This window comes from Pongo abelii, chromosome 19, assembly GCF_028885655.2.
Source record: "Pongo abelii isolate AG06213 chromosome 19, NHGRI_mPonAbe1-v2.0_pri, whole genome shotgun sequence".
Taxonomy (NCBI): Eukaryota; Metazoa; Chordata; class Mammalia; order Primates; family Hominidae; genus Pongo; species Pongo abelii.
The window spans coordinates 69,175,272-69,188,499 of NC_072004.2; the positions used below are offsets into that span (position 1 = coordinate 69,175,272).

General features: G+C 53.3%; 1 protein-coding gene across 1 annotated transcript in view; it reads left to right on the forward strand.

The window, feature by feature from the left end:
- The window catches only part of LASP1 (LIM and SH3 protein 1), a gene marked incomplete at its 5' end in the record, with an annotated part of 51,401 nt that overhangs the window by 12,309 nt on the left and 25,864 nt on the right, over positions 1 to 13,228 (forward strand). The window contains 1 exon segment of the mRNA NM_001133198.1: positions 7,798 to 7,882. Within this exon segment, the coding sequence (NP_001126670.1) occupies positions 7,798 to 7,882 (85 nt within the window).

A 13,228-nucleotide genomic window follows, 5' to 3' on the forward strand; every position in this document is an offset into this window, starting at 1 on the left:
TGGGGTGAGCCTGCTGTTGGTGAGAGAGGTATTTATGCCCTCCATTACTTGTTTTGTAAACTGGATTTTCCAAAAGTGGGGCAGATCAGTCCACATGCCCAGGCTTAGCATAAACCTGCATCATTGTCTCCCTGCAGATAGTCTAGAGTACTGCCTGTTCCCTCCTCTTTAGGGCCCTACTGACAGGAGGCGGGGTTGCCAGCCAGGGAAACCAGCTTGTGAGGTGTCAAGTGGGAGGTGGGCATGGGCTGGGGAAGGAAAATTGAGGGACTTGGTTGCACCTTTCCCCTCTTCTCTGACTGCACATATCTGGGGTCCATTCTCCAGTTTCCTTGAGCTGTGGGGTAAGGACTGAGGAGGGTAAAGATGTCCCTGATTCTGGGGAGCCAGGGACTATGTTTCTGCCCCTTCCCCTAGGCATCAGATGGGAGTAGGGTGTGGTCTGTGTCAGACAAGGCTGGGTGCTTATGTGTCTCTGGATTCTAGCAAACTGTCTTTAATCCCAGCTGCTTTTAAAAGGTGGGGCAGGGTTGGGCACAGTGGTTTATGCCTGTAATCCCAGCACTTTGGGAGACTGAGGAGGGTGGATCACTTGAAGCCACGAGTTCAAGACCAGCCTCGTCTCTACAAAAAATAAAATAAATTAGCCGAGTGTGGTGGTGTGTGCCTGTGGTCCCAGTTACTTGGGAGGCTGAGGCAGGAGGATTGCTTGAGTCTGGGAGGTTGAGGCTGCAGTGAGCCCTGATTGCACCACAGCACTCCAGCCTGGCAACAGAGGGACACTCTGTCTCTAAAAAATGTAAAAATGAAAATAAAAATAAAAATAGGTGGGGCAAGGAGTAGGCAAACCCCGCACTGGGGCCTAGGGCTTTCCCTCCTTCCCATAATTGTCTGCCTCTAACTGGAAAAATTGGGACTAGGGATGGCAGTGTCGGGGAGGGCAAGTGCAAATGGCCAGCCCAAGTAGCCAAATGTGGCCTCCAGGTAGCCCTCCCGCCTCACTTACCCCCAAATCCCTGTCCTTCAGGCCTCCTGGAGCCTCAGGGATCACTTTGCTTCCTAACACCTACGTTTTACAGACGAGGAAACAGGCCCGCATTTCCATGCCTTACTCAACTTGCAGAATGGTTTCTCTTCTATATTACCGACAGGGGCAGGCTTTTTTTTTTTTTTTCTTTTCATTTAGTGTGCAATCTGACGGCTGGTAAGTTCTTCCTCAAGTCTAGCCTTGATCTTTTTGACTGCTCTTTGTTTTCCTCTGGTTGAACAATGCCTCCTTGTTGCTTCCTATCGCCACCACTTCAGCCCCTTAGGCCTGAGGGGATGGACGGGTGAGAAACTGGGTTAGCTGGGAGCCCTCCCTTCCCGCCTGTGGGCAGCCTTCCCAGCAGGGGCTTTTGGAATCAGCAGCTCTTTCTAGAGGCAGGATGTGGGGGTTGTTTTTTTTTTTTTTTTCCTTTTGGTAAAACCAAAAGCTCCTTGTTGCTTTTGTTGATGTATTTTTGTTCCTCCTTGAACACAAAGCTGTGGTTTTTGAAGAGGTCCAAGCCTGGAAGGGGCGAGGCTCTGTGTAGAAAGGGTGCTGGGCTTTCGGGTTCGCTATCCTGTTCTTCTGACCCTGGAGTGTGGCTGATGGCAGGACTGGAGAGTGAGGCTGGTGGCCGACAAGCTGTCCCTGTCACCTGTGAGCCCGGAAACCTTGCCCCTGTAGTCCCACCAAGCAGGAAGGCCACCCAGAGGTCCTCACAGATAACCCCTCTCCTGGGACATGTGGCCTCTTCGGTATCATATCCTTTTTTTTTTTTTTTAATTTTTATTTTTTGAGGCAGAGTTTCGCTCTTGTTGCCCAGGCTGGAGTGCAATGGTGCAATCTCGGCTCACTGCAACCTCCACCTCCTGGGTTCAAGCAATTCTCCTGCCTCAGCCTCCCAAGTAGCGGGGATTACAGGAGGCCACTACCACACCTGGCTAATTTTTTTGTGTTTTTAGTAGAGACGGTGTTTCACCATGTTGTCCAGGCTGGTGTCGAACTCCTGACCTCAAGTGATCCGCCCGCCTCAGCCTCCCAAAGTGCTAGGATTACAGCGTGAGCCACCACGTCCGGTTTTTTTTTTTTTTTTTTTTTTGAGATGGGGTCTCTCTCTGTCTCCCAGGTGGAGTGCAGAGGTGTGATCTCGGCTCACTACAACCTCCGCTTCCTGGGTTCAAGGGATTCTCCTGCCTCAGCCTCCTGAGTAGCTGGGATTACAGGCGTGTGCCACCACGCCCGGCTAATTTTTGTATTTTTAGTTGAGACAGGGTTTTGCCACGTTGGCCAGACTGGTCTTGAACTCCTGACCTCAGATGATCCGCCCGCCTTGGCCTCCCAAAGTGCTGGGATTACGTGCCCGACCTGTATCATATACTTTTGAAAAGTTCAGAGGGACAGGCAGCTCCTAAGTAGGTGTGGCTGAGAGGCCCCAGAATATCTCTCATAATGGCCGAGCTTGGAAACGAGTTGGGTTTGAAGGATGAAGTGCTTTGTTTTGCACCCAACCTGCCAAGCACATCTTTCCCCAGAACTGAGTGCTGGAGGTGGCTGGGGTCCATCTGGCCTCCCCTTCGCTGTCTGGGCAGCTGTGGTGTAGAGGAGAGTGCCTTGGGCAAGGTCTCTGTCCTTGACACTGGACCTCAGTTTCTTCTTCTGTAAAACGGCACAATGAGAATGCCAGCCCAAAGCTGTGTGGTGGGTTTTGAGAGAGAATGTTCACAGGACTCAGTGTGCCAAGATGTTGCTTTGTGTCTCTGTAAATTGTCCTGAAGCCCGAGGCTGCTGCCAATAGCTGCCTGTTTGCCCTGCTCTATCCCTGTCCAGTCCCTGTTCCTGCCCGGCTTCTTCCTGTCCTACATGCCTCTCCCTGCAAACTCCCCAGAGCAGCTGATAGCAGGGAGGAAGGGTGGGTGGGGCACCTGCAGAGAGCCCACCACCCACTTGAATGATTAACAAGGGGCCGGTGGTACAGGCTGGCCTATGGGACAAAGGACAGCTGTGCTCTGGACTCTGCCCTGCACCCAGCTGATCACCCTGTCCCTCATTCCTCGCCATGGCCCAGTCTGTCATGAGGTTGGGTTCCACCGGGGTCACCAGCTGGGACGGGTGGCCCCTGGTCTGTCTTAGCACCCATGTTGGCATGCACACATTTCCAACCATCCCTGCTGGGATCTGGGGGTAATGGATGGGGTGAGCAGGAAGGGAAAAGGTAGAATTCCCAAAAATTGTTTCTGGAGGGAGGTCAAATCAGTTGGAGCTTTCTTTGAAGCCTGGCATGCTGGTGGTGGGGGGAGGGGTGCAGCACTGATTTTCTCATGCCTTTGCTTCTAGAAACAAACCCGTGACACTTGTCCTCCTCACCTAAATTATCCAGAAAGATCCTATAGACACAGTCTCCTGACTTTGCCCTCATGGGCTTCTCCTTAGTTGAGGACCCCCTTGCTGTCTGTGCCTCTTCCCCAACCCCCGTAGACCTCTCTCTCTCTCTCTCTCTCTCTCTCTCTCTCTCTCTCTCTCGCTCTCTCGCTGTCTCACTCTCTCATTCTCTCACTCTCTCACTCTCTCTCTCGCTGTTGCTGCTCTCCTGCCTGGAGCTGAAGATGAGGTTGCCATGGAAACCTGAAGCGTAGTGAGCCGGGAGAGGGAAAGGCAGAGTCGTCTCGCCAGGGCTGGGGGCTGGGGACTGTGGGCTGTGGGGAGGGGACAGGGTTGACCCAGCAGGAGGAATATAGCCCGAGCTGTCTGCCTGCCTTCCTCTGCCTGGGGTTGGGCTTAGGGGGCAGGGGAAGGAGCTTGGAGGCTCTGGAGTGCCTCTTTAATCTAGTTAATCTGATGCAGGATTAAAATCCTCCCTCACTCCTGCCAAATTAAGCTGAGCTCACATCTGGGCTGGCTAACCCCCACTTCCCTTCTGATGGGATTAGCACTCCAGCTGTTGGGGGCTGAGACTGGGGGGAAGGGTGCTTCTGAAGAGGATGAAGTACCTGCCAACCCCACCCAAGGTGCCTGCTGCATGTTGGAGGGGCTCCCGAGACCTTCTGGTGGGTGTAGGGTGAGCAGAGGGACACAGTGAGGGGTGCAGGGGGTGTGTGGACATGGCCTCAACGCAGCTGCTACCTTGGTGTCTTGGAGGCGCCCATCGGTGCAGAGGGCACATCTATATATTCATCGTGTGTGAGGCACAGTGCAGTGTTTGTAGGAACTTCAGACTGTGGAGTGGGTGGGGCACGTCAGGTGCACCTGTCTGGCGGTCCTTGGGCCACTGGAGCTGGCCTCTGTTTTATTTATTTATTTAATAAAAACAGGCTCTCGCTCTGTAGCTCAGGCTGGTCTTGAACTCCTGGCTCAAGAAATCTGCCCTCCTTGGCCTCCCAAAGTGCTGGGATTACAGGCGTGAGCCACTGCACCTAGCCTGGCCTGTTTTAACCCTGTGCATTCTGGCAAATGAGACATCCCAGGGTTTTGCAGACTGGGTCTGGAGGATGCGTTTGCCCTGCTTGCCTCTACCCCTCCCCACCAAATACTAACCAGCCTCATCTTCTCAGAATTGAGTCTTCGAGTGCTGGGCCAGAGCTGCCCGGAGGTCTCCTCTCCCCAACCCTGCTCGTGCTACATGTGCCTCTACCTCCAGGTGCTCTCCTCGCTACAGCCCCTGCCCATACAGTCTGCAGAATGGCTCTGATGTGGGGGGGAGGGTCGTCTTTTCTCCGAAGCGCTCCCTCTTAGGGCCTCAGGGCCTGCCAGCCCTGCTAGAGATCTTCCCTTTCTGGTCTCCAGGAACAGACTCGTGGTTGATCGTCCCTTGCCCTGGAATTGTACAGGAACTTTGAAGGGAGCTCCTCAGCTGTGGGTGGCCCTGGCTGCATGGCCATGTCTGTTGCCAGCTGTGGACACCTGTGTTTGCCTTTCCTCATCTCCCCTTCCTCTGCTGGAGGAACTGCGAGTCTGGGCTGACCTGGGTGGCCAGGACCCAGGTGAGGGCTGGGGGAGGGGCACCTCTAGGATCATCTGGATCCGGGACAATGAAACTGGCCCAAGAGAAAAAGGATTTGCCAAAATCACCCAGTAAGTCAGTGGCAGGGCCAGAGCCCTGCACTGGGCCCTTTCAAGTTATGCTCCCTTGATTGAGGTCTCCGAATTCTGAGCCCTGCCCTTCACAAGTGGTGGCCTCAGGGGAAGTCACCTGTTTACAGGTAGCTCTGATGCACTGCCATGTGGGCGGCAGGAGAACATGTCGAGCAGAGGGGCAGCTCGTTCCTAGCTCTTGGGTGTGTCAGTTTTGGGTGGAACGTGCCTCGGAAGAGGTCCCAGGAGGCCATCTATGGCTTACCTGGGTGCGGCCTGTGAGTCAGGGATCTGCAGGGATCACAGCTGTGGTGGGCTGTGGTCACCCAGGGCTAAAAATGGCCTGACGGGCTCCGGCTTGGAGAAGCCACCCACCAGTCCCTGAAGTAATTGGGGCCCATGCAGACCCCCAGACATTTCTCATACCAGCACATACACACAAACCACATGGCTCAGAGCTGCCTGTCTCTCCTGCAGCTGGTTTGCTAGGGGACCTTGTGATGGGAGAGGGATGGAGAAGGGCTGAGTTCTAGTCCTGCACCAGCTTCAGTTCCTGGTGTGACTTTTTTTTTTTTTTTTTTAGAAAGAGTCTTGCTCTCGCCCAGCCTAGAGTGCAGTGGCGGATCTTGGCTCACTGCAACCTCCGCCTCCCAGGTTCAAGCAATTCTCCTGCCTCAGCCTCCTGAGTAGCTGGGATTACAGCTATGCGCCACGGTGCCCAGCTAATTTTTGTATTTTTAATAGAAACAGGATTTCGCCATGTTAGCCAGGCTGGTCTTGAACTCCTGGCCTCAAGTGATCCACCTGCTTTGGCCTCCCAAAGTGTTGGGATTATAGGTGTGAGCCACCACGCCCAGCCTGACATTTGTTTATTCAACAAATATTTACTGAGCACTGCCTACTATTCTAGAAGCTTGAGATAAATCAATGAACAAAAGAGACCCCAAAATCCCTCCCCTCATAGAGAAGTAGTGGAGAGAGAAGATAATACATCGATGTGATAAATAAGTTAATTATGAAGACTGCTCAGGGAGAAGTGCCTGGTGCCAGCACACCGTTTCCTCCTCTGAAACAAGGGAGTTGGACCAGAGTCTTCTGGAGGTCTCTGCAGGCTCTGAGGGTTGCCCTGGCTTCGGCTGCCTCCAAGCCAGGCCCTCTTGCTGGGGACCAGGCTGTGCTGGGCCTGGAAATTGGCGGCTAAGTTCAGCATGAACTGAAGAGATCGTCTGGGCGTAAATCTGGATCCCTGTGTGCCTTGGCCATGTTGTTTAACCTCTCTGGCCTCAGTTCTCCCATCTGTCAAAGGGGTACACTGAGTATCAGTCACACAGGTGGCTGTGAGAATTTGGTGAACTAGGGCACATAAGCCCTTAGCACAGGGGGAACATTCACTGTTTGGTTTTTTTGTTTTGTTTTGTTTTTTCTTCTTGAGACGTAGTCTGGCTCTGTCACCTAGGCTGGAGTGCAGTGGCAGGATCTTGGCTCAGTGCAACCTCTGCCTCCTGTGTTCAAGCGATTCTCCTGCCTCAGCCTCCCGAGTAGCTGGGACTATAGGCGCACGCCATCACGCCCAGCTAATTTTTGTATTTTTAGTAGAGACCGGGGTTTCAGCATATTGACCAGGCTAGTCTTGAACTCCTGACCTCGTGATCTGCCCGCCTTGGCCTCCCAAAGTGCTGGGATTACAGGCATGAGCCACCGCGCCCAGCCTAATTCACTGTTGTTGCTACAGATTGAGCAGCCCTAATCCAAAAATCCAGAGTCTGAAGAGCTCCAAGATGCAACGCTTTGAGTGCCAGCGTGATGCCACAAGGGAAAATTCCACACCTGGCCTCATGTGATAGGTCATAGGTCAAAAAGCAGTCAATAATTTTGTTTCATGCACAAAATTATTTAAAATATTGTATAAAATTACCTTCAGGCCATGCGTATGAGGTATATAGGAAACGGTCCCAGCCCCAAGATGTCTCAGTATGGATATTCAAATATTCCAAAATCTGAGAAAAAATCCAAAATCTGAAACACATCTCGTCCTGAGCATTTGCAATAAGAGATACTCAACCTGTATTTTACCTGTCACCCTCAGGTGACCTCCTTTTTTGTCCTCAAGCTGGCCTTCGCACCTACCCTCCAATTAGGTTGGACCTTGTTAACCCTTTGAAATACCACTTTAACTGTGTGTTTTCTCTCTCACCACTTCCTCCAGGAAGTCCCCCTGGATATGTGTGTCCCTTTGTTTTTCTGTCTCCCCGTTGCTCTCCTCTGCATGGTCAGTCTTCACTTCTGGTCTTAGCTGAAAGCTTAGTCCTGACTCACCTGTGCTCATCTTCCCCCAGCCGGGCCCAGTTGCCTCAACCTCCATGTGTGGTAGGCACAAGGCATGGATTATCCCCAAACAAGGGTAACCTTCAACGCTCAGAGAGTGGCCCAATGGCCATCCTTTCGCCCAGGACAGTTCTCCTTGGCTGGCCCGTCACTGATGCCTGCTGTGTCTTCCCAGGTCAGCCAGTCCCAGCTGAGTCTGAGAAACACTTGTCTCTCCTCGGCCTTGGTGGTGGACACTGAGGTCCTCCTGTGTAGGGCCGGGCCAGGGGGTGCCCAGGCATAGGACGAAGTTCCCGGGAGAGCATGCTCTGTGAGAAGCCCAGAGGCTCCTGCCCCTTCCCCAGAGTCACCCCTGCTCTGTTTTTTCTGTCCTGCAGACACTACCCCAAGCAGTCCTTCACCATGGTGGCCGACACCCCGGAAAACCTTCGCCTCAAGCAACAGAGTGAGCTTCAGAGTCAGGTGAGGGGGCTGGGCGGTGCCGGGGCCTGGCAGGGAAGGATGCTGGGGAGGGATGTTGTAAGGTTGGCATTTGGCAAGAGTACCTTCCCCTGCGGTTACTCTGCAAGGCCAAGGTGCTGAAATCCTAGCATTGCCTTGACTCTTGACCTCACCCCTGACTTTATCAAAGGAGCAGGGTAGAGCGTTCCCCCACTTCCTACCTAGAGGGGGTTGGAGAGGTGTGAGTGTCTATTTGAGCCCGCTCTGGGGCTCCCTAAAGCCCACCTCCTCCAGGAAGCCATTCTCCCCTCCCTCTTCCCCATTCACACTCACCCACAAAGGAGGGGTTTGGGGAGGACCAGGGAATTTGCCTCTCCAGGTCATGCCAGTCTGAGGCTGGGCAGCCAACCCTCTATAGCCACGTCCCAAACCTTCTCCACCCACTGGAGGGCAAGGTGTGAAGGGGGCCCTGCCATGGGGGCGTGGGATGGGAGCTGTTCCGCCTCTGTCTCCTTTGGCTTGACTTTCCAGAACACTGCTGAGTGGGAGGTGTGTGCCCCTGTAGGAGGGGAGGACGGGTTCCAGGCCTAGGGAGAACTTGATCTTTAGGGGACACGGAGGAATAAGCAAAGGGTCTGGAGTCCTGAGAACAGAACAGCTGACCCACCCTGCCTGGGGGTGCGAGGGCTCCTGGGACAAACCTGGCCAGTGATGAAGTGGGGTGGGGTGGGGCGGGGCTTCAGTCGATGAAAGGATTATGCTCGAGAATACATGTAGGGGAATTTACCACGTGGGCAGCGCGCCCAGGACCCACTCAGAAGTGGGGGAGAAGACTGCAGAGGTTCCACCTGGGCCACAGAGAGGGAATCTCTCCCAGTTCCTCCGGAGGGGACTCCTGCTGCCTGATCTTGATGTGACTGCCTGGGTCCATCAGGGAGAACTGACCCTGCCCTTTGTCAGGCTTTCCATGCACCCTCTCTCGGAATCCTCCCAGCAGCCCTGTGAGGAAGGTGCTATCTTCCCCATTGTTACAGATGAGGCGACTGAGGCCCAGCGACATTGAGGGACTGGCTGAGGTCCTGCGGGTGGTAGGAGAGGCAATAATAATATTCACAGCTGACGATGGAGGGCTCAGTGCTCCGGGCGTGTGAGCTTGTTTAATCCTCACCCAGCCCTGTGCAGCTGTAGGATCACCTCACTTCAGAGAAGAGGAAATAGACACTGGCAGCTTTGAATGTAGGTTTGTCTAACCCAGGGACTATCCACGCCCTAAGAAACAGTTTCTACCTTAATAATAAACATGATAGTTCCTTATGCTGTTGAGAAGTTTTGCAGTTTAGGGCTGGGGGCCATGGCTCATGCCCGTAATCCCTGTGCTCTGGGAGGCCAAGGTGAGAGGATCACTTGAGCCCAGGAGTTCGAGACTGGCTGGGGCAACATAGCAATACCTGGTCCCTAAAAAAAAAAAAAAAAAAACTAGCAGAGATGGTGGTGTGCACCTGTGGTCGTAGCTACTTGGGAGTTCGAGGCGGGAGGATCACTTGAGCTGAGGAGTTGAAGGCTGCAGTGAGCCATGACTGCACCACTACACTCCAGCCTGGGTGATAGGGTGAGACCCTGTCTCTAAAAAAAGGAAAAGAAAGAAATTGTGTAGTTTAGCAAGTGCCTTTAGTTAGTTCCCCTGTTTATCCTTGACTGGGTTCTGGGGGAAGGTAAAAGCCCCACTGTCTCTGTCTTACAGACAGGGAAACTGAGTGAGTGAGTGCGGATCCAGGATTTGGGCCCTGGTCTTGTCACTCCCAAGTCTGGGGCCCTTGACGCTGCACAGCCCTGGTAGGGCCTGAGGCTCACAGAGGAAGGGAGCAGCAGCTCACACCTGCCACCCACCCACCTGTGGCACAGAAGCTGAAGTTACTGGGAAGCAGGGAACACCACAGCCTGCCTGGCCATATTTTACAGATTCTAGCCAGGCCCTGACTCCTGCCTTCGATTCCCTGCTCTGTGGAAGGGCCATGGGGGCCAGAGGTGAAGGGGCTCAGAAGGACCTGGGAGAAGAGGTGCTGGGAGCAGATGCAGGTCTTTGGGGACACACACACACACACCCCTTTCTCAGGGAAGAAATTCAAACCCCTCAGCCTTTGTCAGTTCCACAAAAGCATGGCTGCAGCTCTTTTTGCCCTGGCACCCTATCCCTGAGGAGTGGGATTTGAGGAGGAAGCACCTCCACCTTGTTCCCCCTGCCCAGCATGGGCAGCAAGTGGGCAGGGCATGCTGTTGGCAGGGGCTGCTTCTGCCCCCCACAGGGGAAGCCGGCACCACACTCTGGGTTTGGGGGCTCCTGTCCCTGGCCTGTGCCTGCTGCTTCCCAGGGTCATGGCCTGCTGGGTTCCCGGGGGGGCCTCTTGGGAGATGACAATGGTGGTCACTCTTCATTAGGGTCTCACTGAGGGCCAGACCATGTCCGTGTATGTGTGTGTGTGCACGCATGCACACATGTATGTGTGTATGCCTGACTTTTTTAATCCTTACAGCCACCTGATGAAAGAGGGGCTCTTATTATCCCCATCATACAGATAGGGACACTGAGGTTTACAGAGGCTTCCCTGCTTGCACAGATCCCAGGGACGAGGCAGACATCAAGCCCATGACCTGGCCCTGGAGCCCGTTGCTCTGAACAGTGCTGACAGCACAGGCACCCAGCCCTGTGCTCCCACCCTGCAGGATGTACCAGTCAGCAGCAAGTAGGACGGGCTTGTGGGAATGCAGATTCCTAGGCCCCACCCAAGGGACTTCTGCTTGGCAGCTCTGGGTGAGGCCCAAGAATCTGCATTTTGACTCCCCTGTGATTCTGATAAGGACTTTTGGCCCCACTTTAAGAAGCTTAGAGATGGGCCCGTGGGCAGGAGTGTACCGACCCTGTTTGTATGCTCTGAGGGGTGCAACATTAGGGTAGGGCTTTGCACTAAGGGCACAGCTCTGTTCCTCTGAGCTGGGGGTCCTCGGGGGTGGGGTCTGAGGGCCAGGCTAGTCAGGGGAGGAAAGGGTACTGCCCTCTTTGCAGGCCTGTTCTGTCTCCCTTCCCACCGCCCACCAGCTGTGTGGTCTGAGACTGGCCTCAGACTGTCTTTCCTCTCATAGCTTTGCTTCCTCACCAGTAAAATGAGGACAGCAAACCCAGTTGCCTCAAGCTGGGGGCTGGGCCTGATGCTTTGAGGCTTGGAAGGGCTGAGCCGGCCAGGCTGGAGCAGTGACAGGTTCTGGTTCCTGTGGCTGCCGTGGGGGCAGAGCTGGCGAGAGCTGCCTGCGGCTGGCAGGAAGGGAAGTGGGAGCCTCTTCTGCTCACCCAGCTTCACCCCACGGAGTCAGCTGGCTTCTCTCCATGCCCCTTCTGGGCCTGCCTTGCCCTTCCCTGTCTCTGGGAAGCTGCCCAGGCTATTTCAGCTTTATTTATTTTCCCATCTCTATATTGGTCTCCAAAGTGGCACTTTGGGTGTCTGGGACACCTGGAGCCTCCCCTGTGGAGGAGGTAACCACAGAACTGTCCAGAAATGACCCTCTGGGTGGTCCTGCCCAGGCCTGGCTGAGGCAGGGGGCTGGCAGCTGGGCCCCCAGCCCCCCTTCTCACTTGCTGCTCCCACCCCACCCCCAGGCTGAGCAGAGGCAGTGGCTTTGGGGTGGGACTGAGCTGGAGGTGTCTGTGTGGCCCTGAGCCCAGGCAGAAGTGCCAAGTGCCAGGAGACTGTTCTTCCATTTTTTCCTTCATCAACTCACCTTGATGGGGTCGTGGGAAATTACAGGGGGGTTTCTATCCTCCTCAGATCTTGTGAGCAGCACGGGTAGTAGAGTATCACTCTTACCCGAACTAGCTGGCCTGAGATTGAATCTCACATCTGCTGCCACCAGCTGTGTGACCTTGGGCAAGTTGCTTAACCTCTGTGCACAGTGCCTTCGTCTGAATAATGTGGATTACCTCTCTCCAGAGGGTGGTGTGAGATAGGAGGATATGTTAAGCATTTAAAGATTCCTGGCGTGGAGTCAGCATTCAGTGTTTGCTATTACTGTTCTCCTGGAAAGGAGAGGAAATGGAACTTGGACATGAAGAAGCTGGGAAATATACACAGCAACCTTTTGACCATGACTTCCATCCCTGGCCCTTTCCATCAGCTCTCCTCTCCATCTGTGTGTGTCTAATTTTTTTTTTTTTTTAATTTTTATTTTTTTGAGACAGGGTCTCTCTCTGTCGCCCAGGCTGGAATGCAGTGGTGTGATCTTGGCTCATTGCAGCCTTGACTTCCCAGACTCAAGTGATTTTCTCGCCTCCACCTCCTGAATAGCTGGGACTACAGGCGTGCATCACCATGCTCGGCTAATTTTTGTATTTTTAGTAGAGACAGGGTTTTGCCATGTTGCCCAGGCTGGTTTCAAACTCCTGACCTCAAGTGATCTGCCCACCTCAGCCTCCCAAAGTGCCGGGATTACAGATGTCAGCCACCGCGCCCTGCCTAAATTTTAGAAACTAGTGTTTCTTTTTTGTTAGAAGGGGATGGGTTACAAAGTATGTTGGCCCAACACATAGTAGGCACATAATAGTGGAAACTGTATTTTGCTCAATAAATTTTGTATTTTTTTAGAGATTTTTATTAATTTTTTTTTTTTTTTTTTTTTTTTTTAATAGAGATGGGGTACTATGTTCCCAGGCTGGTCTCGAACTCCTGGGCTCGAGTGATCCACCTGCCTTGGCCTCCTAGACTGCTGGGATTACAGACATAAGCCATTTTGTTTTTAAGTCCAGCCTAATTTTTGTGTTTTTTTTAGACGGAGTTTCACTCTGTCGCCCAGCCTGGAGTATAGTGGCATCATCTCAGCTCATTGCAACCTCCGGCTCCCAGGTTCAAGGAATTCTCCTGCCTCAGCCTCCCAAGTAGCTGGGATTATGCCCACCACGCCTGGCTAACTTTTTTTGTATTTTTTTTAGTAGAGATGGGGTTTCACCATGTTGGTCAGGCTGGTCATGAACTCCCGACCTCAGGTGATCCACCACCTCTGCCTCCCAAAGTGGTGGGATTACAGGCGTGAGCCACCGTGCCTGGCATAATTTTTGTTTTTAAGTAATGATCCTTCTTATTATATTGGGTCATCAAGGCAGCTGTTTTCCCAATTATGCTGCTTTGTTTGGCGATTACGTGTCTGCATTCAATTCATTCATCATCCAACAAATGTTGATCTGCACCTCCTGTCTGCTGGGATGAGAAGCAAAATAGATCCAGGGAGAACAACTAAGAACTGACAGAAAAATTAGAGTTTCATGGATGGTGATTGTTTGGGTGTCAGGAGCCTCAGGTGTCAGTCAGTCCTGGCCCTGACACC